Source organism: Colletotrichum gloeosporioides (assembly GCF_011800055.1).
Source record: "Colletotrichum gloeosporioides strain Lc1 chromosome Unknown consensus_116, whole genome shotgun sequence".
NCBI classification, from domain to species: Eukaryota; Fungi; Ascomycota; class Sordariomycetes; order Glomerellales; family Glomerellaceae; genus Colletotrichum; species Colletotrichum gloeosporioides.
Window position 1 is genome coordinate 81,119 of NW_025544761.1, and position 26,027 is coordinate 107,145.

At 50.0% G+C, this 26,027-nt stretch overlaps 12 protein-coding genes across 12 annotated transcripts; 5 read left to right on the plus strand and 7 right to left on the minus strand.

Moving 5' to 3' along the window:
- Positions 1-212: 212 nt before the first annotated feature.
- On the minus strand, positions 213-2,223 carry GCG54_00005216 (uncharacterized protein; the record flags this gene model as incomplete). Its single annotated transcript, XM_045405243.1, has 5 exons — positions 213-759; positions 814-1,208; positions 1,272-1,507; positions 1,570-1,974; positions 2,043-2,223. 5 exons carry the CDS (start codon positions 2,221-2,223, stop codon positions 213-215), a joined length of 1,764 nt encoding a protein of 587 aa, XP_045256626.1.
- A 450-nt stretch (positions 2,224-2,673) lies between these two features.
- On the plus strand, positions 2,674-3,230 carry GCG54_00005217 (uncharacterized protein; the record flags this gene model as incomplete). Its single annotated transcript, XM_045405244.1, has 2 exons — positions 2,674-3,078; positions 3,153-3,230. The coding sequence occupies 2 exons, from the start codon at positions 2,674-2,676 to the stop codon at positions 3,228-3,230; spliced, it is 483 nt and encodes a 160-aa protein (XP_045256627.1).
- Positions 3,231-3,770: 540 nt separating this feature from the next.
- Positions 3,771-4,373, minus strand: GCG54_00005218 (uncharacterized protein; the record flags this gene model as incomplete). Its single annotated transcript, XM_045405245.1, has 1 exon — positions 3,771-4,373. One exon carries the CDS (start codon positions 4,371-4,373, stop codon positions 3,771-3,773), a length of 603 nt encoding a protein of 200 aa, XP_045256628.1.
- Positions 4,374-5,142: 769 nt separating this feature from the next.
- GCG54_00005219 (uncharacterized protein) lies at positions 5,143-6,893 on the plus strand (the record flags this gene model as incomplete). Its single annotated transcript, XM_045405246.1, has 5 exons — positions 5,143-5,293; positions 5,353-6,157; positions 6,221-6,337; positions 6,399-6,520; positions 6,583-6,893. The coding sequence occupies 5 exons, from the start codon at positions 5,143-5,145 to the stop codon at positions 6,891-6,893; spliced, it is 1,506 nt and encodes a 501-aa protein (XP_045256629.1).
- Positions 6,894-7,523: 630 nt separating this feature from the next.
- On the plus strand, positions 7,524-8,104 carry GCG54_00005220 (uncharacterized protein; the record flags this gene model as incomplete). Its single annotated transcript, XM_045405247.1, has 2 exons — positions 7,524-7,913; positions 7,964-8,104. 2 exons carry the CDS (start codon positions 7,524-7,526, stop codon positions 8,102-8,104), a joined length of 531 nt encoding a protein of 176 aa, XP_045256630.1.
- Positions 8,105-8,747: 643 nt separating this feature from the next.
- GCG54_00005221 (uncharacterized protein) lies at positions 8,748-9,273 on the minus strand (the record flags this gene model as incomplete). Its single annotated transcript, XM_045405248.1, has 3 exons — positions 8,748-8,787; positions 8,852-9,071; positions 9,168-9,273. The coding sequence occupies 3 exons, from the start codon at positions 9,271-9,273 to the stop codon at positions 8,748-8,750; spliced, it is 366 nt and encodes a 121-aa protein (XP_045256631.1).
- Positions 9,274-9,875: 602 nt separating this feature from the next.
- GCG54_00005222 (Salicylate hydroxylase) lies at positions 9,876-11,463 on the plus strand (the record flags this gene model as incomplete). Its single annotated transcript, XM_045405249.1, has 5 exons — positions 9,876-9,962; positions 10,021-10,191; positions 10,246-10,398; positions 10,631-11,081; positions 11,135-11,463. The coding sequence occupies 5 exons, from the start codon at positions 9,876-9,878 to the stop codon at positions 11,461-11,463; spliced, it is 1,191 nt and encodes a 396-aa protein (XP_045256632.1).
- Positions 11,464-12,562: 1,099 nt separating this feature from the next.
- On the plus strand, positions 12,563-14,020 carry GCG54_00005223 (putative polyketide hydroxylase; the record flags this gene model as incomplete). The annotated part of the gene is made up of 2 exons (XM_045405250.1): positions 12,563-13,306; positions 13,358-14,020. 2 exons carry the CDS (start codon positions 12,563-12,565, stop codon positions 14,018-14,020), a joined length of 1,407 nt encoding a protein of 468 aa, XP_045256633.1.
- Positions 14,021-14,393: 373 nt separating this feature from the next.
- On the minus strand, positions 14,394-16,469 carry GCG54_00005224 (Cocaine esterase; the record flags this gene model as incomplete). Its single annotated transcript, XM_045405251.1, has 5 exons — positions 14,394-15,137; positions 15,206-15,359; positions 15,413-15,868; positions 15,960-16,125; positions 16,181-16,469. The coding sequence occupies 5 exons, from the start codon at positions 16,467-16,469 to the stop codon at positions 14,394-14,396; spliced, it is 1,809 nt and encodes a 602-aa protein (XP_045256634.1).
- A 2,395-nt stretch (positions 16,470-18,864) lies between these two features.
- Positions 18,865-19,989, minus strand: GCG54_00005225 (uncharacterized protein; the record flags this gene model as incomplete). The annotated part of the gene is made up of 1 exon (XM_045405252.1): positions 18,865-19,989. The coding sequence occupies one exon, from the start codon at positions 19,987-19,989 to the stop codon at positions 18,865-18,867; it is 1,125 nt and encodes a 374-aa protein (XP_045256635.1).
- Positions 19,990-20,591: 602 nt separating this feature from the next.
- GCG54_00005226 (uncharacterized protein) lies at positions 20,592-22,740 on the minus strand (the record flags this gene model as incomplete). The annotated part of the gene is made up of 3 exons (XM_045405253.1): positions 20,592-20,669; positions 20,721-21,042; positions 21,101-22,740. 3 exons carry the CDS (start codon positions 22,738-22,740, stop codon positions 20,592-20,594), a joined length of 2,040 nt encoding a protein of 679 aa, XP_045256636.1.
- An 848-nt stretch (positions 22,741-23,588) lies between these two features.
- GCG54_00005227 (FAD-dependent monooxygenase yanF) lies at positions 23,589-25,274 on the minus strand (the record flags this gene model as incomplete). Its single annotated transcript, XM_045405254.1, has 3 exons — positions 23,589-24,096; positions 24,158-25,083; positions 25,149-25,274. The coding sequence occupies 3 exons, from the start codon at positions 25,272-25,274 to the stop codon at positions 23,589-23,591; spliced, it is 1,560 nt and encodes a 519-aa protein (XP_045256637.1).
- Between the last annotated feature and the right edge of the window lie 753 nt (positions 25,275-26,027).

Sequence of the window (26,027 nt, forward strand, 5' to 3'; positions counted from 1 at the left end):
GGAGGTGAAAAGAAATTGGAGAAATCTAGATAGTTACAGCACGTTTCTGTATCTACTGTTTTGTTTGCATACGTATGTTGCAATAGCGTAATCAGCACAACATCGCCGATGTCACGAACCTTGACAACGTTGCGGTTGATGTTTGTAGAAATATTTGGAACGGCGATAGGGGCTATTTGACAGACGTCTATCTCGTTCTAGTAGAAGCCATACTATCTTTCTGAGTTGATTACAGGCAGTAAAAGCCAGCTGTTTTCCCCTCCGATATGAACAGTGTTTATGCCGGTGAATGTCTTCTCGTCACGGTCTTTGGCGTGGCCGTGGGAAAAGTTTCCAACACCCTGAGTATCGTGACCAGCAATCTCCAACACAAGTGTTTCCCCAGGCTCGAGGACAACATTAGTGGGCCAGACCTCAACTTCAACAGCATACTTTTCATTCTCCTTCACAGGCTGGATATCTGTGCTGTGATAGTTGCGATACGGCATAAAGTCTCGGTGAAAATGATGACTCGTGTCTACCAGCCGTTGTGAAACTCGCAACCAACCCTTGACTATGGGTACAGGGTCGCCCATGGTTCCGGTGTAAAAGACTTCTTGACCATTGATGTTGATCTTTCGGAGAGTAACGAAGAGGTCAATATCTGTAGGCAGGGTATCTATGGCTGGCTTTCGAGAAGCAGATACAGTCAGGTGGGCAACTATGTGACCAGTGATTTCTAAGGTTGTGGGTGTTTTGTATCGGAAAGAGATAGGATCACTTAAAAATATTGGTCAGTATTCCTGAAAGACTGCGGTTGAAGTCGACACTTACCCATCCATCGCATCGTACGACACAGACATAGTAGTCTCCGAAGGCTGGATCGCTAGTTCCTGATATGCAGCAAGGAAGAACTTTTGATACTGGGTTCCAGGCAGAGGCCAGTCATTCTCATGTCTCTGTGGAAATCCACGCTCTCGTTCAGGGTCGTCTACCCCGGCCTCGCCTTGTCGTAAACAAAGTTGAACTCTGGGCTGACCCCCAGTCTTCCAACCATCTGCATCGTTATCCTTTAAGAAGGCATTGAAAAAGGACAGCTGAATCGCAGCGGATTCAGGATAGTAGAACGGGAGATCATGTCTTCCCACAATGAAATGGAGAAACTTGTACTTGGAGCTAGCACGCATCCAGCCCAAGACATTTCCTCGCAAGTGCAGGAGTATACCACCCTCATCACAGGGTCAGCATTCTCCATGTAGATGTAGTTAGGACCGTTTTGGGAATACACTTACCCAGTTTGCCACGCTCAGCAAGGGCGTCTCGATGGCTTCCACATCAAAATCCCGAGTCCGATAGTATTCTTCGTCCCGAAATCTGTGCACCGCGGTATCGACCGTCTGGTCTCGTCTGTTCTGTCGAAGGGTGTCTTCATCCAAGTCACCGTCGATGGTGTCGTCACCCCAGTTTCGGGCGGCGCGGCCGGGCTTCCCGTACTGATTCGGCGAAACGCCATTTTCCCACCAGAATTCTGTTTGCGTCCATCTTTATTAGCAAATAATTCAGTCGTTACGACGACAGAGCCAGACTTACTAATGAACTTGTCCGATAGGATCCCGCCGTGTCGGACTCTATCGCGATAGTAGTCGCTCATGCCTTCCCATGGGATCATGGCGGCCAGCCCCTTTGGCTTCCGCGCTGCCACTCGCCATTGTGTACCAGCGTAGTAGCTAATTCCGAGGAGGCCGACTTTACCAGATGACCACTCTTGCTCAGAGCACCACTCGACCACGTCGAAAAACGCCTCGCTAGTACCGCGCGACATGGTGTCTAGGAGTCCAGGGCTTTGACCAGCGCCAAGCTCGTCGGCTCTAACCACGATGTATCCTTTGCTTGTCCAGAAGCCTGGGTCCGGAGTCTCCCATGACGCGTGGTGAGATTTCATTTCGGGATTCAACTGATCCCAGCTCTTCTTGTGGAATACGCTGTACGGGACGTCTTTACCATCTTTTCCCTAAGTTAGTACCTGAAACTTCGAAGATTGTGCATTGTTCGCGAATACTTACATGGTCCGTACGTCGCAATGACTGGGTATCTCTCGGGACCAAAGGGCGCAGCGTCCTTGGGCAAGTAGACGTTGCATCTCAAAAAACCCTTTTGATAGGTTCGCAGTGGCAAGTCCACATTCTTCATGAAGACATACGGGAAACTGTCTTTGTCGACCTCAAGGTACTTGTTTTCCGCCATTTTGTTTGTAGTTTGGATTTAGCTAGTGGGTAAAGATACTGTGAGTTTGGCAGAATATGGCAGAATATCTGCGTCGTTGAGTGCTATCTCTACCAATAGAGAGGCTGGATTTTGTCACGATTTAGATGCCATGTCATGGTTGTGGTGAGAATATCATCGTCACTCAGAGCTTGGAGTCTTGATCCAAATGCCTTGACCGGCCTTGGTACGCTGTCGGGCCAGGTGGGGTTCAATCCGGCTTGTGTTCGGCTTCTCCACCACAGCTGCGTTTGAGTCGGTCGGCTCGGGACCGCACCAAAGCACACTTCAGCACCTACGCTAAGTCTCGCCGAAGCGATCCGCAATGTCACGGGATAGGTCACTGGAATCTGACGCAAAAAATTGCCCATTTCTTCGTATCGAGGTCATTGCTTCCTCTTTAAACCTTGGACACGACCGTTGCCTACCCACATGCCAATCCTCAACGGCGAAATGGCAACTGTCATAGCAACTACCATAAACTCCTCGCGAGCTGAAGAGCTTAGACTTGATTCAGAGACCACGAGGCTCCTTTCTGACTACGAAATCCATCGTTCGATTGCTTCGCCAGGCGACGACCCCGACGAAAATTCTTCTTTAATCACAGTTGCTGGCGGCGTCCGGCGGGAGCGCCAGCCGGGTGATTTTGACCCCACGCTGGCTTCACATCCGCCAGTACCTTATCCAGTGTCAAACCCTGACTGGTGGGATCGTAGCTATCGACGCGTTCCTGATTTTCGTCCAGTAAACAGAGAACTGGACTTAAGTGATCGGCAACAAGGAGCAGTTTTCGCTTTTGTCGGTGCAATCATGGTGGGAGGATGCTGGTTTCAATCGGTGAGTCAATGATTGTGCTTCATTATCCATACCTTAGCGTACGATAAAATCCCAAAAGCTCACAGAATTGCAAGGGGTGGTCTTACGTTTGGCGGAATACTGCGGGCAGGATCACCGATATTGGTAAATCAAGAGTAGGGGGAGAGTGGTAGATCAACCTGTTCTTATATTCGCGCATCACAGTCAACTATTCATGAAGCCTACATGTCTGGAGTTCTCAGGGCTGGCTCGCAGCCAAATAGTATTTCGAGCCTGTGGTCGACGATGCGTAGCCGGGGCATTTTTCGCTATAGAGCCTAGACTTGTCGCGGTATGCATGACTTGCCCACGACGTGTTTTCATTGAAGTGAGGACGATGAAATATTTACTAGAAGATCATAGGAGTTCGTGTGGAGTGGAAGCAGAATAATGAACAGGGAGAACAGCAAGAAAAGGATCAAAAGACGGCAGGAGGAGCTCGTGTAAGCCCTAGGCTTACGCGTTCAAATTCATTATGTGTCTCGGCGGATGGTGTTTTATATCCGTGGTATTTAAACTTGAGTTTCTCTGTGATAATTGCGTCTGTATCCCGAGCATTCAAAGTCATGATTTGTTTTCATTGGTTTGAATCCAGTGCTACTGCAACCTTCTGGAAGTACAATTGACTGATGAAAACGTAATTTGCACACATCCTTGTTGAAATTCTTGATAGCCTAGTCCCAGGAACCAAACTGATATTGGGTGTTGCACATGTTGACTAACTCCCAACATTCCCCCAACAACATGTGCGGGCCCACATCTTTCTCATCTCCGGCAGCCCCGGCAGCAAAGAGCGTCGCCATATAGTGATCATCTGTTCCATGCGCCTCTTTGTATCGCGGGTGTTTCATCAATCTTGTGACCGCTCTTCGAAGATCAGGTCCCGTGTTTCTCATGATTGCGTCTTCGTGCGCTTGTCGAAACTCCAACGCGAAGGGCTCTGGCGGAACGGGCTGCGCAAAATTGTCTTTGAACCGGATCATCCATTGCCAGTGGTTCCGAAAGAGGTTGTGAACTGAGCCTCCACTGCCAATGATGAGCGTGTTCTGGTAACGCAGAGGACGGAGAGTGGCGCCAATTTTGATGTGCAAGTGCGGGTCATATCTTGCATTTGCTGAGACCACAGTGACTGGTGGAGGTACGCAGTGAGGAAACATCCGTATGATGATGAGAAAAACGTCGTGGATCCAGTCGTACTTGCGGTTCGCCCGAGCGTTGATACCAGCTTCCCGCAGCATGTCGATGACCTTCTGGCCTCCCTCTATGTCTGGTACCATTTTGTAAGGCATCCACCTTGAGTCTTTCACGCCTCCCACCGGGTCTTTGCCCGCATTCGGGTTCATGCTCACATCTACGGCATCACCAGGAGCATCCCAATGCGCTCCCTGTGATATGCGAAGACATATATCAGCCGTAGCACACGTTTAGGATCGGAGATATTACCATGATTACAATTCTTTGGATCCCACGTCTCAAAACTTCGTCGCCAACGCTTTCCCATATGTGAGCTGGTTCAGAATCTTCACCAAGCATCATTGTTGATCCATGGGCGAAGAGGAACACCGGAGTGGGTGCTGTAGAGCACACGAGGTCAGTAAATCATGTTTAGGTGAGGACAAGTCCTTCTGTGCCATACCCTTTTCCGCTGGTAGACTGCCCATGTTGGATTGTATGAAGAAAGACACGACTGATGTCGCTAGAGGAGTCGAAAAAAAATATGGACTTCAATCTTAGATTGTCGAAGATAAGAGACAACGTTGGGAGATGCGCGTTGCGCCGCGTTGTCATTTTCTTGGACCAGTCCAATTTACTTCAGTAGACTTGCAGTAACCGGTGTTTTTTCTGCATGGTTCCTACGGTCGCCTGGGCGGCGCGTGGAGCCGAGCCGATCTCTCTGTGTGAGCTAGCCGATCTCTCTGTGTGAGCTTGCCGATACTCCCAACAGTCAGCACGTGTGACATCACAAAAGCCGCACAAGATATTCTTCTTTTGCAATGTATCGAGAATCGTCTTGAACAAAAACAAGAAATTAGCATCCTCCACATCATGGCGTCAGTCGCGAATTTGTACAGCGCTGTCCACGCAGCGTGGAACGAGGGGCGGCTTGAAAATGTTCTCGAGCGCCAAAAGCAGCTTGCCTTACTGCATGGCAACGTCAAAAAGTCGTCCAAACAACTGGTCGCAACCATTGTGCAAGGTAGCTGAAAAAGTCTAGCTCTTTCATCTCCCAGACCATTAACATTGTTTTGCCCGCAGAATTGAAGTCCAGCGAAGAAAGCGCGGCTGCAGAGCTTCAACTGGTTCTCGAAAATATCAAACACCATTACGATGTCCTTGACTTCCCAGCGACGCTCACGAAAGAAGCCGCGGTGAGAAAAGGTTCCAGTAACATGGATAACAGCGTTCCTCTTGGCCCGACTTTGATCGACGCGAACCCGTTTGTACCGGTTGCAAGCACCCTCATTCCGCTAGCTGCCGCCGTAGCAGCTGGTAGTGCGGTGTTGGTGCTGGCTCTTTCTGGGTTCCCTATTCTCAATACGGAGCTGCGAAGAATCGTTTCAGCAAGTATGGACGTTGAAGCCGTGGCAATTGCCCCCGACGATTCTAGCGATACTCGTGAGCAACTTTGTTCGATGCGCTTCGAGGTTGCTGTCCTCCAGAATTCGAGTCATTGGAATGATCTGCGGAATGGGCTCTTCATGACCAATCCCACCATCAGAATCCATTCACCAGCAACTGGATTCCCCGCGGTCTTTGTGGATCGCAGCACGCGTGACGTTGAGGCAGTCGCAAAACATCTTTACCACGCAGTACTTTGCGCGCCTCGTCATAATCCTTCCAGAGTACCTCGGCTTTGCTTCGTAGACGAATCGAAGGCGAAAGACCTAGAAAGCTACCTTGTTCGAGCTGGCCCAGCCTCGATTCGCCGCCTTGAGGTTGCCAAAGATTGGCAGAAGACGCAACAGCTTTGCAAACTCCTTCAAACAGTGTTACCCTCTTTAGTGAACAAGGCAATCAGCCAAGAAACATTCGCTTCAGTTATTGCTCTAGAATCTTCAGAGTGAGTGAACCTATTCGAGAGTTTTCACTTCCCCAACAGTCTAGCTAACCTTCTAACTCTTAGATCCATTACAGTAGACAGCATTGGTGCCGTGGCTCAGTCAATGGCTAAGAGCCATGGTGGAATCCTGCTCGTTCCAATCAGTAGCATGGATCATGGCATTGACATCTTGAATAAGCTGTAAGTTGAAAAATGATCATTCTAAGGAGACTCCAATATCCCTGCTGACTTGTAGACACAGGAACAAAGCTGCGCCCTCCGAGATAGTATATGCTTTTGGTGACGGTAAAGCCGGTCTCTACGTTGGTTCGTTCGTAAAGACGCTGCAGGTCTGTGTTAACGAAGTGCCTCAGTGGTCCCTAGGTAAGATCAAGACGGTACTCAAAAGGGTCGGCAGGGCTTTTTAATCTAATCTGTCCATCCAGTTTTCGAAACATCGCCTTCATCGCAATCGAAATCAGACAAAATCTGGTACTCTCCCGAGGCCTTTTCTTTCAATAAGCCGATTCGGCAGGGGGCGCCAAAGGCTTCGCCGAAACCATCATCAGGACGGAATGTGCTGTGGCCAGTGATCGCTCACACTCTGCCGCTGGGAAAGATCAAACAACCGAAAGGTGGACGTCTCAGTTACTTTGAGCGAGGCCTACTCATAGGCTTGGCTATTGGACTGCTTACAATCACTGGAGCTTCAGTAGCTGTTCGGCGTGTTATCCAGAATTTCCTCAAGCGGCCGTAAAATGTACGACCACGGCTTTTTATTTGATATGTAGCAAGGACAGTATGGTTACTGAACATTGAAAATGTAAAACGCGAAATGTCTATCCTCTTCCCAACTGCATATGTTCCTGATTGCAGTAAATGTAGTATCTCTTGTGAATATCGAGCGCCACTGGCATTGTCCGAATCAGGTCAAATGAGACATATCATGTAGCATATTTTGAGACCTCAAATCCACGGTAGCTAAGTACCAATCATTCTCATCATCATCGCAGCGTTAACAAGCCGACCCCAATAGTCTGAATACCCCCCACACTGATACATGCGGGGCGGCATTTCATGCATCTCAACCTTATCCATCCATATGACGCTTTCGATGCATTGCCCGGTACTGAGAAGAACGTGCCGGCGGTGCCGTGTGGGGAGCCGACCCAAGAAAGGAATACGTTTGGTACGGTTTCGACTGATTCAACATCCTTTCGAGGTTTTCATCGCCGTAGAATAAGTGGAAGTGGCCCACGTCCAAACCCATCCTGCCCATATTAGTGATTCCTACACGAAGAAGTACGGAAGCACTGCAGACGACAGCAAGACATCCTGTCCCAGATTCCTGATATCATCACCAAGGTCAAACTATCATATCAACACAATGGGATTTTGGCCATACATCGGAACAAAGGATAACCAAGCCAAGACTCCTTTCCGGCGTATTGTAACCCACCACAAGAACGAGAAGTCCTCGATCCTGATAAATGAGGAGCTTCAGTTCGAGGATGGGTGGGGCAGCCAGGCCGTCACTATATGGAAAAACCACGAATATCCCGCCGAGTACCAGCGCGAAAAACCCGACGCCGTGCCGATCATCTACACCCACGGATCTTTAATCCGCGCGGTCGAGTTTCCTCCACGTTCTCAGGGACATAATCATAGAACGGCTTCTCTTGATTATGGTATAGTCATGGAGGGCGAGCTGGAGCTACTGCTTGAAGATGGATCGCGAACTAACTTACGGGCGGGAGATATTGTCGTTCAACAGGCAGTAGGTGACCCATTCGCCATATTTGACATGTTGCTAATCGAGCACCAAAGACAATGCATCAATGGAACAATGTTTCAGACAAGCCTGCTCGCATCATATTCGTTCTCCTCCCAGGACAGAAGAAAACCAAGGATGGCATGGACATCACGGAGAAGGGAGTGCCTATCGATATGTTGCCCAAGAGAGGATAGGAATGATAGGATAAAGCAATAGATAGCAGAACGACACTGGCAACTGGTTATTGGACGGATGGAGTAGTCTTTCACGTCGTCAGTTAGGGGACTAGTTGTCATCTAGTCCTATGAAAATGGAACTCAGTCTAGCTACTGTCCTGGGTAATCGCGCTGGGGTTTACATATATACTGCTTCCGAGATCGTATTATCCTGCTAGGGGAGTGTTGTCTGACTAGTTCAAATGCAAACCAAATGGCCGGACCGGATAGCCTGTTAGTGGCTCCATTGGTGATCATCATGACTCTTCCCATGTTGAGAACGACATGCGCCTGTTGTAAATAACAAAATCCAGCCGTGGGGCGCTGTCCATTAGCATCAGAAGGCCGAAACCCGAGTGGAACTGAAGGCGACATCACATTGAGCCAGCCCTGAGTACACTAGATCGTAACAAACGGATCGTCGAGAGATGTCTACTGCTAATCAGATAATTGAAGGTGGGCATTGATAGGATCTAACAGGTTTGAAGCAGAGCCAGTGAGAGAGAGTGCGTCAGCTTTTTATCATCCCTTTCTCCTACACAAGCCCAAGTATATGCACACTAGGTCACACCGACCACACTACCTAGTCTCAGCAAGTGACTCTTGATCCGGATGCGTCTTCTCAGGCAGCCACAGAGTCAATTACACGGGTTACAAGATCCCTGTGAAAAAGCAGTCAGCACCAGAATGCAAGCAAACGGACGCACACACAGCGGGGTTACTTACGTATCCATATATGCTCGTACAGTTGCGACTTTGCCTTTCTCATTAAACCCAAGGATCCAAGTATACTCATTGGGGAACGGTTGTCCATTCTTGATCCGAGTTTTGACTGCTTTCAGCTCTACAGCCGCCTGGTTCCCACTGACAATAATGTTCTGCACCTCGAGGTGCAATGGCCCAGCCCAAGTTGCGGATAGAGGCTTTGTCCCCTCCTGAAATGCCGCTAGGGATTTATAGTGGCCGGATATCTTACAATGTGCCCCTGTCAACCCTTGTTAGAGAATTATCTATGGACTTGAATTAAAGCTTTGGCACTAACCTTTCACCGTCCAGTCCACATCAGGCTCTATGTTGGCAAGGAAGGATGCCATGTCGCCTCTGGCAAGTGGCTCGAACATCGTCGTGATTTCGTTTTCTGTAACCATTTTGGACAGTGGAGTTGAAAACAGAATTCTTGGGTATATTTGAAATCTTGGTTGATGCCAAATTTAAGAAGCTGAGGCACAAGTTCCAAACGCCAAAGTTTATCTAAAGCAGACGAATGGTCTCCCTGCTGCGGTTTTGAAGTTAGCAGAATTTCTCAGGTTGACTGTGGATGCCGCTTAGACTTTCCAATGGCAACATCTCATGCCTCGTTCCATGGGCAAATGTGATATCATCGGCTTTGTGGGGATGCCGAGCGGGGGTCGTTGGCACTCGTGTACCCAAGAGAGGTGCAGTGGCGGGGCCGAGCGCCTTATGCTCACCACCCACTCACCTCTGTCACTGCAATCAGTCTATGGAATGACGCCCCGAGGAGTTGACAGACATGCAATACGATTGGTAAGGCGAGAGTAGGCCTTCCAAGTGGCATAGGTAGCAATAGACCTTTCCCTGTAGCCTATGAAGAATACTAAGTACGCATGGTCTTGCTAAGGTGCATATGTGCAGGTTCTATACAATACCAAATTCTCCTCTATCTTACTCGAACCCTTGGTTCCATTTGCCAAGTTCTCACTCCAAGAGAGTTTCCACGTCGAACATTCCAATGCCTCTTAACATCATCGTCGTCGGTGCTGGAATTGGGGGTCTTGCGTGCGCCATCTCTTTGACGCGTCAAGGTCATCATGTTGAGGTAGGTAGTACATTAATTCAGTGTTGAATCATAGTAATGAATAACGTGATATTGCAAGCTGTTCGAGCAATCCACCTTTCTCAACGAGATAGGTGCTGCGATCCACCTTCCGCCGAACGGCTCTCGAGTATTGAAAGGATGGGGATGCGATTTCAACGACCTGAACTACGTTTACTGCAACAGCATCACGGCTTACGATAAGTCGGGCAACTCCAGATTCGTCGCCATTGTAAGCTTTCAATTATAACACGTAGAAAGAGCTAACAAACGTGAACGTTCGTAGGCCACTAAGGATATGCATCAAAAGCTCAATATTCGTGACGAGTGGCTCTTGACTCACCGAGTCGATTTGCACAATACCCTTCGGAAGCTAGCTGATACTGAGCCCTACGGGCAAAACCTCAATATCAATCTTCATAGCCGTGTTGTATGGGCTGTAAGTTTTATCGCCTCCTCTCGCCTGCCGATTGTTCCTTGTCCTCTCGGTGTTTGCATAGTTAACCACGTTTTCGACGCCTAGGATTCCGAAAATGCCGAAATTCTCTTGGAAGATGGCACTAGGTACAGGGCTGATCTACTTATCGGTGCTGATGGGGTACATGTGCGTTTCGAGGCCACTTTGCGCGTTCCGTTTTGGAATGATCACTGACGCATATACGATTGATCAGTCGAAAGTCGTTTCTGCGGTGACGCTAGAGCAGCCGAAGCGCAAGTCTACAGGACAGAATACCTTCCGATTCTTGGTCTCAATGGACAAGATCAACGCTAGCCCTCTAGCGAGGCCTTTCTTCGAGGATTTGGGTCTGGATGATCAACATGTCTTTCTGGGAGCCGATCGGCGCTTGGTTGTCTACCCCTGCCGATCCAAAACTCTCCTTAATGTTGTCGCCATCCATCCTGCTGAGAACGATAGCCTAGAGACCGAATCTTCCTGGCTCTCGGGGGGGAATATGGAAGATTTGCTGCACACATACCGAGACTTTGGACCGGAGCTGATTGAGATGTGTCGCCTGGGAGAGGATTTGAAACTTTGGAGCCTGGCAACACGTGAGCCCCCAAAGACATTCTACCGAGGCAAGACAGTCTTGGTTGGTGATGCAGCCCATCCAATGCTTCCTCGTATGTCTTGTCACAGCTTCCATTATCGAGACCTTGCTGATGGTAAAACGAAGATCAAGGCCAGGGTGGCGCACAAGCGCTTGAAGATGGTGCGGCTTTGGGTGCCCTATTGCCATACGACACCTTGCCCAGCCAGGTTAATCGAAGACTACAGCTGTTCAACAAGGTCAGATATGCGCGCACAATCACTGTCATGGTCATGTCAAGCACCAGTGACGACAGACGTGCCGAGAAGATGCCAGAACTCCAACGATACGTTCCCGATGCTCGCCTCCCGAAAAACATGTTTGAGTACACGTGGAGTTCGTATGCCACGCTCGAGGCTCGAAGGGCTTTGGAAGAAGATTTGGGGGCGAGCTATGGACCTGCTGCAAGGATTTGAATTTTATCGACTTCTGCGTCTGTTTATAGTGATGAGTGAGATTTTTGTGGCGCAATACACAGTTCTGGAACCACTTCGCTACGGGTTTCAATTCCCAAGGCCCCCTCGTTAGAATTCGACTACTTCAATATGAATTCATGCTGTGAAGAAGTTGGAATGGTCTTATTCTGAAGTACCTCCCGAAGCTAAAAGCACAATTTATTCTTTGTAAAGTTCGCAATGCTTGATACTTCTTGGACTTAGATGTATCAGAAAATACCACCTGTAGGCGCGCGGTTCAGCATGCGTTAGTGATGGATACTACAGATCATACTGGTGTGTTAGCTTAGACGCATCGTCGCAACAGCCCGAGGCGAACTCTTGAACCACTTTGACCCAGAACTATCGAAGGAGCTAGATGACTCGGTTCCATCTCGCCCTTGCCGTGGGGCCGTTGTCAGTCCACGAATGCCGGAAGAGGTGGGGACATCGGCACTCCACCACGGCCCGACCGACGGAATGCAGTGTTCCGAGGTGGTTTGGTGAAGCCATGGCAATTCTCCCATAGCGCCCGGAGATAGCGGTCTTAACGTTTGGGTATGCCTTCTACGTTGATAGGAATTGTCTCATGCTAATTTCTGGAAGCAAAGGCTGAAATCCGAGAAGACTTTGTCCCTAGCGGCTTCACCGATTCATGTGATCCCAGTCAATAACGCAACAATTTGAGGGTGCAATCATGACCAACGCCTTCGAGAAACAAGATGATACCTTTTCTCAGGGGAATCTACAGAGGGATCGATTCATCGACATGGATCATTCCAACATACCTCTAGAGAAAGAAGAATGGCCCGTAATCATAATCGGGTCGAGCATGGTGGGAAAGGTGTTGGGCTTACTATTGGGATACCATGGGTGATAAACTGCGATTGTGATTGTCGTGGTTAAGGAGGAGCTAATCATTACCAGGATCAAATCGGTCTCTTTTGATCGACACGCATCCGAGAGTTCTCAACCTCGCGCAGCGGGGCTAAATTTCCGGACTTGCGAAATCCTTCGACAGATCGGGCTGGAAAGCTTTGCCCGCGAGCAAAGCAGTCAGCAATTCGATTCAAGTGCCGGGATGCTTCTTGCAGACAAGCTCGTTGGTGGCAATGTCATTCAAGTCCTCCAGAAGCACGACCCAGATATCACGAAGCAAATTACGCCGTCATCTTGGATCTGGATGGCGCAAAGCATGTTTGAACCCATCCTTGGTTCGCATGCGAGTGATTTCGGGAGTACCCAGCTTTACAGCCACGAGGTCCTCTGCTATGAGGAGCACGAAGATGGTGTTATCGTCGTTGTCAAGAACCATAAGACAAACAAGACAAGGAAGTACAAGACACCATACTTAGTTGCGTGCGACGGCCACCGGAGTCCGACTCGTCATAAAGAAGGCATCAGGTGGGAAGGGCCAGGCGTTCTGCGCAACAGCTTCAGTGTTGGTTTCAGATCTGATCTAGGTCCTTTTGTCAAAGAAAGACTGGTTCATGGCGTCGTTTACGTTGCTAATGATAAAATCAACGGAGGTTTCCGTTTGGATGATGGGGGCAGACAAGGCCTTCTGATGGTAAACAGCGTTGGCGAAAGGTCAGACTTTCCTCCTGGCAGTGTGACTGTCGAGGAAGCCAGAAAGAGCTTTTACGACTGCGCGGGGCTTCGACCGGATGAGGTCTTCGTCGATATGCACACTGTGAATTACTGGACAATGGCGTCTTATACTGCCGATCGAATGGCTAGTAAGACCGGCCGCGTGTTCCTTGCTGGAGACTCTGCTCACGTTATGCCGCCAACCGGAGGGCTGGGGGGGAATACGGGCATTGCGGTAAGCCTCTTAATCTTGATGAGTTCCAAAGACTGACACACGCGCGTATAGGATGCTCACAATTTAGCTTGGAAACTGGCCTACGTCTTGACTGGAAGGGCCTCATCCTCGCTCCTGGACTCATACAACAAAGAGAGGCAACCCATTGACGAGTTTACCGTCAAGCAAGCAACTGCTCGCTTTCAGAATCGGGTCGCACTCCAACAACCACCGGCGTCAGAGGCTTCTGACGTCTCAGTGGAGCTGGGCTACCGCTACCCAAGTGGGGCATTCGTCCCTGAGGAAAGCTATCATCAGCCCGATGAGCTTTACGATGATCCGCACTGCCCAACGGCTTTGCCTGGTTCAAGATTTCCCCATGTCTTCCTGGAAGACGTTGGAATACCGGGTAGACAAATCTCGACATTGGATCTTGTCCGAAAGAACTTCTTGATGATCACCACTCAGCCGGATTCGCCGTGGGTCCCCGCGGCAAAAAGGATTAGCACAGTCGAGATCGACGTTGCTGTCTTGAACACGCAATCTGCCCCATATAGAGACGCATCTGGATTGATCGAGGCGAAGTGTAGATTGCGAGCTGGTGAAGCCATTCTGATTCGGCCCGATGGTTTTATCGCATGGAGGGCAATCGCGAGACAAGACAATCATGAGGGGGTATTGGAATACGCGCTTCGAAGCATTCTGGGAATTTCTGTCATCCACTCTAGGATCTAAAATATCTTTCATTAATCACGTCTTGTTTCAATGCGATGTCTCTTGATAACTCTGAATAGTTTCTATGGGCCATCTGACTACAACGGGCACGGGAAACTTACCACTCCATTACCGTCATGGATCATTTCTTCTTACTGGCTTAAGAAAAGCTTCAACGCTACGGCCTATTGACTTCTTAACGCCAAGCTTCTTTATTTTAACATGCGTAACTAATCAATGAGGGTCAAGTCGACACTCGACACTGGTTCATTCAAACACAGGATCGCTCAAAATATACACCGTTGATTGAAAATCCATCCTTCGACGAACTTTAGCTATCTGATGAAGAGTCGCACCGAGGAAAGTCTCATTCAGTTCAAATATATATGCCTACCTACTTAGAGATCGGATCCGTTAATGGGAGAACAAGATAACTCTCAGTATCACCACCAAAGTGAATGGTATGGCGTCCTTTATTCCGATGAGAGGCGCCATACAAGTGAGGAAACTCCATATAGCTCATATAATGCCCTGAGATCTTGACAGTCAACGACTCACCAGGTCCGTAGGTAATTCCAGTCGGCCAAATGGGAATCTCGAGTTTGGTGACTGTACCAGCAGGAATGGCCTTTTTTGAAGTGTTGGTGTACTCGGGCCAGTCTCCGCTAAACTTGTTGGCATTCTCCACCTTGGTGATTGCATGACTCCCTCGGAGGGCACCAGTTGGCCCGAGATACTTCAGGAAGCACGAATCCGCCACCTCAGAGGGGCTCTTGGCAGGCGGTACCAAATCTTCCAAGGGTACGTTCATGTGGATGAGCTGCTGGCCGGAGGCATCGGATTTTCCGAGTTGCACAAAGACGTCGATATCGTCTTCACTTTCGTTGGCTATGTTGAGGACAATCCACGAATACCCTAGCAGCCAAGTCTCCTTGGTAAACTTGTAACTGAAGAACAGCTCCTCATCGCCCTGGAGAGGCCCATTCTTGGGAGAGAAAGTTGCGTCATAGGATGCAGTCTCGGCGGTTTTGGATGGTTCTAATTCGAGTCTCTTGCCATGTCCCAGATAGAGTTTAGTCCTTGCAACGGCAGACTCTGGGACTGGGTATGACGGAAAAGGAATATTGACAACACTAGGCTGCATGTTGTAGTTAGATTTTGCAGCGTTCTTCGTTTAAAGGCACTCAAATGTCTTCCAAAACTTACTTTGTTGAAACCTAAGAGTGAAACCCGCACAGGAGGCGTGGTTTTCCAATCGTTCTTCTTCCCTTTGACGAAGTAGTCGTAGAACTTTGTCAAGTCATTGACGTTCTCTGGGTCGTACAAATCCGACCATTCCTGCTTGGGGTGGATTCGAAGCCTGAGTAATTGTTCAGCAATGCACTTCACAGGCCAGACAGTCACAGTCCTTACCACTTGTCCTTCGAGGAAATGTGGTTGTAACCTCGAATCGAACCGGTGGTGTGGAGGGCGCTGGAGTAGCTCGCCAAGACATAAGTAGGCACGTTGATGTTCTCCAACTTCGCTCTCTTATCCTCCCAGTAGTCGTTGTATAACGGATACTTTTCCAGCATAGGGATGGGAGCCTCCGTTCCCATGCGACCAACCATGGTGTCCTGTAACAAACCCCACATGGCATCATATGGGTACGGTACTCCGCCTCGGCAAAGGGTGTCTCGATAAAAGTCCGAGTTCCCTTCCCATGGCGCAATCGCAGCTAAGGATGGTGGTCGCTGGGCTGCGATTACCCACTGTACCATGGCGAGCCAGCTGTTGCCGCCAAAAGCAACCTTGCCTGTGCACCAGTCGAGCTTGGCAATGTACTCGACTGCGTCGTATCCATCTTTGCCATCTTGATCTCCTAGCCATCTTTGATAATCGAAGTCAGTTTGGTACCCCGGTGAACATTTGATGATGGAAAAAAACGAGGCAAAGTTCAAAGGAAAGACAGGCTACTCACGGTGTAATGCCCTCGGAGTCCCAAGTACCCCGGAGGTCTACATTAACAATGGCATAGCCTCTCGCCGTCCATGTGGCAGGGTCTAAACCCTCGAACTTTTCATAGCCAGAGACTTCCGACATTGGAACACCGAAACGGCCGGGCAGCATACCTAGACCATGAGGACCTATTCGGAATCTTAACAAAGGACTTCTTGTGCCAAGAACTGGTCACATTCTTACCGTTGCCCGACTTGCCGTAGGGGCTCCAGATGAGAATTGCCGGCACCTTCTCCGCAGTGTCGGGGCGGAAAACGTCACAGTAGAGCTTGATGCCGTCTCTCATTGGCATTGTAACATCTTTTTCGAAGATTGTATCGGCCTCAAAAGCCTTGTTCTCCAGTGTTCGGCGGTGTCCTTTGGGTAGCTTCCGAGTCGACGGGTTGAATTTGTCGTAAACACCCGCAGCCTCATGTTCCGGAGGTACGCTTGGCTTGACTTCGACGGTAAGCCCTGCTATCTGGAGAGACATGCTGACATTTGCCTTGGAATAGATAATTGATGCAGATACTGGAGATTTGAAATTCAGACTAGGAGACCGAGACGGAAATGTTGAATAACACAACTAATCGCATAATACTTACCTATGTTAAAGCAGCCAATTCGTGCAACTAATATCCAATTCCGCCATCCGCTTGTGGCTATTCAGCAACCGAAACTGCCTTTCCCGAGACCTTGCAACCACCTGTGGGGCCGGGTCAACCTTGTCATGATCATAACTTTCTAATGCCCGCTCCATCCGGAGATTCCGGCGTTGTGGACATAACGCCGGTTGACCCCACTCTCCCGCATCGGCTCGGCTCCACAACGGCGATAGGACTTTCGTTTCCAAACGGCGACTACGCCGGTTCTAAGCGACAGGTGCTTTGGGTTGGAACTGGTAACAGCAATTCAACCACACCTGTCGACTGAGCGGCTAAAATCCGATCATGTTAGTCGAGGGTCTGTACTGAGAAATTTCTTTGGGTGGCTGAAGGCCTTTCAACGTGCAGATTTTTTTGGTAGTTTAGGAGTTGTTATAACTCGACGAGTAGAACAAATTGAAACCTCACAAGGCGTCCGGGGAGATTTAGGGCAGACCCAGGGCCTTCTACTTTGGCTTTGAGTTGAAAGGTAAGAGGGGAGCATTTCGCAGGATAGACTTTATTATGCACTCTAGATATTCATTTGCCACTGGTCCAGTTTGAGATTTGTGAGCCTTGTTATCTTCGCCGATCTGATACTGATCTGAGGACCAAAACGCTGCTAACTCGACGATTATTCCCACTCGAAACTGACCCAATACGGATGTCAAATGAGACACCTTCTATTTCATTCCCTGCGATAAGAATTGCAACTTCCAGATATTCAGACGCTGTGCGGCAAGCGTACGTAGACAGGGAATTGCCCACCGTGAAGGCTTGCGAGTGGTGCGATTGTCAAATGTGTTGGACACGGCAGTGCGCCAATCTCCTTGCCCCACTCCCCACAATGTTCTTCTGAGAATTTTATCAAAAGTAGGCGATTGGGTTGACTGTGCTGGGAGCCATGGTCTGCTGCACATCCCAGTGCTCGATGATGCAGGTGCCGTCCAGGCGGAAAATGTCGACGATGGCTTTGTCCGTCGTGTTGGGTTGAATTCGGTGGGTGTGAAGGACAGCGAAATTTAGGTCCGAAATAATACGGGTTACGTTGTTGATCAGACCGGGCGTGGAAAGAATCATCTTCATGCCAGCCTCGGCGATCGCCTTGCCAGAGGGGGCGGCAGGGTTATGTTGAATGTAAGGATCGACGACGTAGCTGACGAGCGTTTCGACGTCTTTCTCGGCATAGGCCTTGGCCCAAATGGCGGTGGTGTCGCGCTGGACGCTCAATAGAGCCTCTGGAGAGCCAGACACTTCCTTGGGCAGGTCAGCAAGGACGTTGCAAGCAAGATTGCAGTCAGCGACACAGGCACCGAGGACAGCCAGGGTAGTTGCGATGGAAAGAGGCTTCATGTTTTCTGTGTTGGAAGTTTGAGAGTACGAAAAGAAAAGGTAGAAGGGAAGAAGATGGAATATTTGTATGAAGGGTGTGCTATGCAGACGAAAATCAGGTCGCTTGACAATTTGATCAGGCTTCTTCCAGGGCGCCGAGATGCACAAGTTATTCCTTAGATTCGTCCGTAAGGTGAGTGTATAATGGAGATAAGCATAATGTCAAGAACTAAACCTTCTTATACTCGGGCATTGGGTGATTGAGGGCGCTCTTACCGTTCTCGCTGGATGAGGCATGGAAATCCGAGCCCACTTTCATTTGCAGAGTAACGACTAGGCCGCAATATTGAGGGTTCCATCACAAAGCCCAATCATCTTTCTTAGCCATACGGGGCCTTGTGATCGGCCCGTTTGAATCGTGAACGGTTTGTGAAATCATCGTATTTTCCGCCTCCGAGGAGGCCGGCGACGTCCAGCTGCGCCGAAACTATTCTGAGAGAAGCGCAAAGGCACCACGAAAAACATTCTCATGGGTGGCGCCAGCTTCGCATCCAAAGTAGTTGGAAAGTGGTTGGAAGTGACATGTATCACGACATCAGGAATATTTTGCAAAATGGGGTTTTCGAGTGGGCAGTGGCAGTGACAGCGATTGCGTTGCGCCACCGCCTGTATCTTGGCAACATTCAAAGCATTACCAGCTGAATAATGCTAAATTGCGTGAGGTTGAGTGAGGCTATTTCCCGTTCTGTATCCGCGCCCTGTCCCCATTTCTATCTAGGGCGGAATCCTTTCTGTTTCCGCAAACCCGGCCAGTCAAGACGTGTAGGCAGGTCAACATTTCACACTGGTTTCCAATGCAGGGGGTGAACAAGAATGTCGTTGGTAAGACACACATTGAGCTATGTAATATTCCTAGGGGTAAATTAGCACTTGTTGTCCCCAACTCGTAGCCTTCTCAGCAATAGTGACAGCTTCCTCCCATTCTTCTAGTGAAAAACCCCTGTCAACAATCTGATGCCCAGCATCTTTGCCCAGCTTGATTACTCCAGTCTCGATCATCTTGACCAGAGACACCAGCTCCACTCGGGTGTACATGTACTGTCCCTTGATGGTAATGTTACGAACCATCAGGCTCATGTAGTTGATCTTTAAGTCAAACATCGCGCCCAGGAAAACGGCGCGGCCGAACGAGCGGAGAGAGCCAAGAGACACTGTCAGGTGATGGGGTGAAGCCGTGGCAGAAGGCGGCGCAACGTCGATAAAGGCATCCGCACCGCCGGGAGCAAGCGCTCGGATGGCCGCAACATCATTCTTTTCATCGCCGCTAAGTTCCAAGGCGGTGATGCGGGGATAGCGACTCGTGAGCGGCTCTAACTTGGAGGCCGATCGCGAAAGCGCGATGACCCTGCAGCCGATCTGGGCGGCAACCTCGGCGACGGCACCGGAAAAGTGACCTGTGGCTGGTGCCACGATGACGGTTTCCCCGGCGCGGAGATCGGCAGCGCTGACGCCGCCGTAGGCAACAGAAAGGCGCTGGATGTAGTTGAGATCTCCGAAAGAGTAGCCCAGTTCATCAACCAGAAGCTTCTCGTTTAGGGGGATAGCGTTCTCCAGCGGGATTGTGGCTACATCTCTCCAAAGCCCGCCCAGGTGCCTGAACAGCTTGGCCTGGCCTGGTTCGCCAAAGCCGTCATGAAGGCCGGTGAGAACTCGGGTGCCCTCCGGGTCGTCTCGTGCGAGGTAAAAGCCGCTGATATACACGAGCTGGCCCGGCTTGATGGCTACCGCATCGGGGCCGACAGCGATGACGCGTCCGACGCCGGTGTCTCCCGGGTTGTACGGGACGGGGAGGGAGAGTGGACTGTTTCCTGAAAAGCCAGCCCGGTTGTGTGGCCGGACGGAAGTGCTCAGGACACGGATCAGCACCGACCCGACAGGTGTGGTCTTTGGCGTCGGGGTCTTTTCCAAATTGAGCGGCTCGTTGAAAGCGGGTAGAACGAGCGCTGTGGTGATTTCGGGGATGGTAAGGTCTGACATTGTGAAAGATGGTGATGCTGTAAGTGTAGAAGCAGGATTTAGTACCTGCTGAGGACAGACTACTCAGGACACGCGGGCTACTGAGACTTGCAAGCAGCTTCTTTATACTGAGCTTTCGGACTTCAAAAAGATCCCGCCAGTTACGCCAATGACGAGACAGCTCATTCAACTGCATCATTGTGTCCCGATCATCAGTTCCTGTGCCCGTATGTGGTGCATCAGTGAGTTGGTCGGGTGTGTCGATTGCCTGTTTAGGCAATAGTTAGATCCGCCATGTCCGAGGCCCGCAGAATGTACTCCACCCAACTCCGCTGCCGTCAGTCGGGGCCAATGAAGCGGGATCGCTACTCTCGAACTGCCCTCAGCCGCTCCTGGGATCTGGATGTCCAGCTAAGCCGGTCTAATCATATGCTTTTCCTTGATATAGCTAGCTTTCGAGTCTGTCTGCGAAACAGGTGGCCAAGCTGATAGGCTGGCTGCGGTCGGCCTCGAGGGGGGCCGTCCAGGCAGGCCTCAAGCGCAGTTCTGACTCCTGTTGCGAGGGATAAATGGAAATTTAATCCGCGGGTTTCCTTCTTCATCGTCCCCTCGAGCCATCTGCTTCACTGAGTGTCGAGGAACGGTTTCCTTGATATTGCTTGATTGACCGTCTCAAAGTCGGGACAAAAATTGGCTGGGTCCTGTATCTCTATCAGCAATACATTTCCTAGTTAGCAGAGCTGCTAACTGACCCAGTCAATTCCCACAGCGTTGCTCCAGTCAATAAGCCCGACTTCAAAAGCAATGTCTGATTCTGCAGAACCTCCTTCCCCGCTGGGATATTGCTGCGGCGCCAAATACCCATGTTCCTCTATTTCTGCTTCGGCAGCGGTGGATGACCTTGGAACCGGGTATGGGACGTGGTATCGTCCTTGGCTGGCCGTTTGAGCCTTTGCTGCAATCAGCCGGAGGAGTCTCGTGCTTTCACGCACATGAGTGGAGGCAACTGATCTCTTGGACCACAGCTGCGTTGCTGTTTGAAGCAGGTTGATGATATGGTCCTCTTCACCTGGCCTTTGAAAAGCTCAGTATTCCAATAATTATCAACAAGCCTTACGGGTGGTTCACCTACGGTAGGTTCGGACAGTCGAAAAACTCGAGGGGTGCCACTATCGTCGCTATAAAGAAGTCATTCACCGACAAGCCCGAGGGGATGGGCTGATCCTGGTATAGTCTTCCGCCTTCCTGCATTTCATGATCGAATTCTACATGGACGCCGACAGATTTCACAGCCAGCCTCCGACAGACGTTGAGCGCCACTTGACACTCAGGATTATTGAGATTCATCAGATCGAGAAACGGGCGGTACAGGAGGACGGTTCCCATAGTATACATGAGCTCAAGCATGATACGTTGCATGACAATGTGATTCGGGTCCGTGAACGAGGTATCTTTAATGGCGCGTATGCGTAGGCTAGGCGGGATCGATGCGTACCACGTCTTCAGTTTGGCTTCGAGAGACAAGGCGTCTGAGTAGGTGCATGTGTTTAAACCCAAAGCGTGGCGTATGATTCGTCGTAGTATTGGTAATAGATGAGAGATGCACACACAGAGAAGCATAGGTTGAGCTTCTTCTATCGGTCGAGGCGTCAAGTAGACGACATCTTCGTCAAACTCGTCGTCGGTGACATTTGTTGGATGAAAGGTAGTAAATGTATCGTCATGAATAAGTGGTGGTAGCCCGTACTCGAGGGAGAACATCACATCATAGTATTGGATCAAATACCACACCCGGCGTCTCATCTCTGCTTCGAAGGGTGTAAAAGTCGGCAGTAGCTTGTCTGCTTCTTGATGATAGCATCGCCGTTGCGCCATGCGAAGAGTCAATGCTTGCAGTTGAGACATGTCGACGTCTTTGTTGCCCCTTTGGAGAGCACGCGAGTGACCATGCATGACCAAGGCTTCGACCGAGAACTCCGTAGCTTTCTGGTACTGGCCTGCGACGAGACACCGCGCTGACATGGTGACGTAGGCCAAATAGTGATTTGAATCAGAGGTAGATGCTGCCTTTGCACCCAGGACGACAGCCCCAGTGGCCAGAACTGAGAAGAGGATGCTGACCCACAAGAGGTTCGCAGCGGCGGGGTCACCCCAAAAGGCCTCATATTGTCTTCTGAATTGATGCGTGTGGATAAAAGGAACCGTCACATGCTTGGCGTTGAAGTAGGCAGATATTGTTCTGTCAGCAACTTGGCGGGACGGCAAAGTCTCCATGATATCTGTCAGAGTAGCTTTACTGATGAATCCAAGCCCCAGGTCCGGAAGAGTTTGTTCGTCCAGGGCAGTAGTTGGGGCTCTAGGGCGGCTGTCGTCTTCCAACATATTCTGAATGCGGTTGATACTCTCCATCAACTGATGGCAAGGAATTTCCAGCTCGCTACCAGCTTTGATTGGTTGGTTTTGGGTTTGGGTCTGACCAGATTGGCTGAGAAGACCTTGAAGCACATGTTGCATCTGCCTCAGCCCGATTCTGATTCGATTTTGACTGTCGCCGATGGAAGAAGAGGCAAGCTGCTGCTTTGGGGCAGGCTCGAAGCGACATGAGTCCTCGTGGCCTCGTTTCTGGCATGCGCCGCAAGGCTGTTGTCTATCGCATTTCAACTTCCGAGCTCGACAGGTGGAGCAAGACACGGTTGGCCGGTTGCGGGCAATCCGATGGGGACGGGACACTCGAAACGTGGTAGTGTAGTGCGACATATCTTGGTTCGTCATATTACGTAAGGTACGTAGAGATTCGAATCATTTGCTTGCAATCGACTTGATCAAGCATCAGAGATTGATGGGCAGAAACAGTCAAGGTGAGACGTTGATGGAAGAATCCACAGCCATGAACTGACGCGATGTCGTGAGATGAGTGAAGGAACAGGGAGGGGCCCACAACGCTTACATTAACTCCCTGGGGCCTTCCTTGTCCACCCCGCCAGTCAAACCCTGCTCTTCCCCGCAAGATTTGATGTTACATAAGCAGAGCGAAAACAGAAGTCTGGTTAGCCTCAAACAACTACGACAGACATTCAAGCTACTGTATGGATACTGCAGGAGTAAAAATACTTCGATCTTAGTGGCCACTTTTTTGAGAGAGGGAATTACCTAGATATGTCTGTTGAAGATGTGAGCACCATCGCACGGGGAATGCTTTGCGTGGCTTGAAGAGGATATGAAAACAGATTTACAAAAAGAGTTTGGCTGTGCAGGCGGATATTATTCCCATTTACTCGGGCGTGCAGTAAGTAGGCATAGATCCCAACAGTAATTATAACGACGACGATAGTAACGACGACAGCGAAGATTGGTAAAATAGGTTTATCAAGATACAACAAACTAGTAGACCTAATAAAAGTACCTCAATTATTTCCCTAGCTAACTGGAAGTATTCGCTTAGATAGCAAGACTCTATAGCAAGGCAGCTAGAATATGATAGGAGACATCGCTGAAAAATTCGGTCTCATGGAAGAGAAAATAAGCCGTTGACACCAACCATAAAACTTCTCGATGAGATGGAGGTTGTGGAACATCATGTTCTTGAGTACTGGCCTATGGTTAGGGCAAGAGTATTTTCATCAGACCCTGTTAATCTTGAAGCCACCAGGCACCCGGCGCTGGAAGAAACCGTTGGGGTCATACTTCTTGGCAACTGTGCGGATGTGCTCCACGTTGGCTTTCCCATAGCTCCCAATGACGTTTTGCCTCGAGTCAGCGTACGGGAGATATCTGAACTCGTTGTCACAGCCGATCGACTTTGAAAACTCCTCTACCCTCTTGTTCATAGCCGCAACCTGTTGGTAAACCCGGGGATAGAGCTCCTCACTGTTAGGGCCCAGCAGAGTCACTCCCATTACGAAAAGGATCTTGTTGCGGGAGTCTCGCTCGAGTCCAAGCATGTTCCCTCCCTTTTTCACACCGATGCCTGCGAAGTATGAAGGGAGCGGCTGGAAGTCGAGGATCGTGGTGAAGTTCTTCGGTCCGAGGAGGGCTTTCATAGCCTCGACAATACCGTTGTACTGTTCGAAGCAGTAGCGCATAACCCGTGGGTCATTGATAATGGTCAGAGCTCCAGCCCCAGCGTTCCTGAGACAAGACGGTCAGTTGAGCCAACGTAAGGCGAACAAGACGTCCTCGATCAACTTACCGATTTTCGCCGGACAGCTGAGTACTATTGGCAGCCTCCACAAGAGACACCGATTTCGTGGTAGCCGGATTCAAGGTTGGGATACGATTGAAAGTATCATATGCTGTGCTGTTGGCCTTATTTCTGGTGTTGACCTCGACTACCATGATTGAGCTGTCCTCAACCTTGGGGTCGTAGGTCATCATGGAGATTAATGCATTATCCGCCATTGACTGATTCAGACCAGCGAAATCCGCAATCGCGTCAATTAGCTCGTCGGAGTGTTCCCGGGCGTAAACCCTCGTCTCCATGTTCAAATTCTCGGCCGGGAACGCCTCGAGATCGAACCTAGTGACGATACCGAAGTTGCTGCTGCCTCCTTTCAGGGCCCGCCAAAGGTCGGAGTGGACGGATGCGTTGGCATTGATAATCGTGCCGCTTGCCAGAACCACCTCGTAGTTGACGACGCTGTCGCAAGCGAAACCCGTACGCGCCGTGTACCACGAGATACCGCCGCCGAGAAGGAGCCCACCAACACCAACGACACCCTCTCTCCCGCCCGTAACGGTGACTCCGTCCTTTTCCAACTCGGCATAGACTGCACCCCAACGCGCTCCGGTTCCGACGCTCGCAACGTTGGTCGTCTCATCGTACGTGGTGGTGTTGAGGTGCGTCAAGTCGATGGTCACGCCCTCGGCGATATTGTTCTGGTTATCGCCCCCGTGCCCGCCGCTGCGAATTGCGATGTGCCAGTCTCCGGCACCGCCACCGGCGGAGCGCAGAGCGGTGAGAGTCGTAGAAACCTCAGCCGTGGTGCTTGGGAGAACGAAGCACCAGGGCTGTTTGCGCGTGTCAATGGCATAGGAGCTTTCGACGAGGGATCGGTATAGAGGAGAGGACGGGAAGTGAACCGCGTGAGATAGATTGGCGGCTACAAGTGCGTCACACTGGATTGATGTTAGAAAAGCCTGAACCATAGTCTCTCGGGGAGAAGGGAGAGAGGATTTCATACTGCTGGGAAGCCCGAGAGCTCTGGCGTGTTGTTTGTTGCTGCTGATGGCTGTCCTTGCACGCTGCCGAACAGGAGTAGTGCAGCAGCCGTGGTGCTTGCTGACTTCCAAAATCGTGGGATGGCCATCGTGACAGCGCTTGAATTTGTTGTTCTGTAAATTATGATGAAGATGAGAAGCTTGTTGGGGTAGATTGTCCGTATATTTTGCTACAGAGTCACTGGCAGACCATCCTGTATTTATGTGAATTTGAACTTCAGAAGGCAAGCCAACATTCACAGTTTTGCGTCGCGCTAGGTAAGGATCATCGTGAGGCTGGCAGATCTGCGCCCAGGTCAGTGTGTTGTGGGCTATGTTGTTAGCTTGGCGCGCTGTGTTGTTGTGAAGGAGTCAGAACTGGACCTTTTAGGGATGCATCAAGAAATGTCGGGTTCAACTTGCAAAGGGGAGAGCAGATTTACCGTAGCATCGCCTCTAGTTGACCGGTTCGCGGTACCTCATCTGGCGGTCAGAGTGCTTAGCCCGCGTAATAGCAAGGGCCATGAGGGAGTCTGACCAGACTTTGGACTTAGTACAAATTCAAGTACTTGTCAAATGTCCAAAATACGTGTATTCAAGTTATCAATGTCGATTTGTGCTTCTGTCACTTGGCCCAAGCAGTTCATAGGTGAGACTTTAGTGGCTGTAATCTAAGACCAAAAGGATCTAGGACCCTGCTAAGCATTCCGTCTAGCTCGATCTGTTGACACAAAATATGCGTATTCTAGCAGTATAGTCTGTTGTGTTAACAGCGTCCGCCCCCCCTTTTTGCTGAAATTATATACGTATAATCCCTATATATATATAAAAATTTACTTAATACTATATAGATATTTATAGTA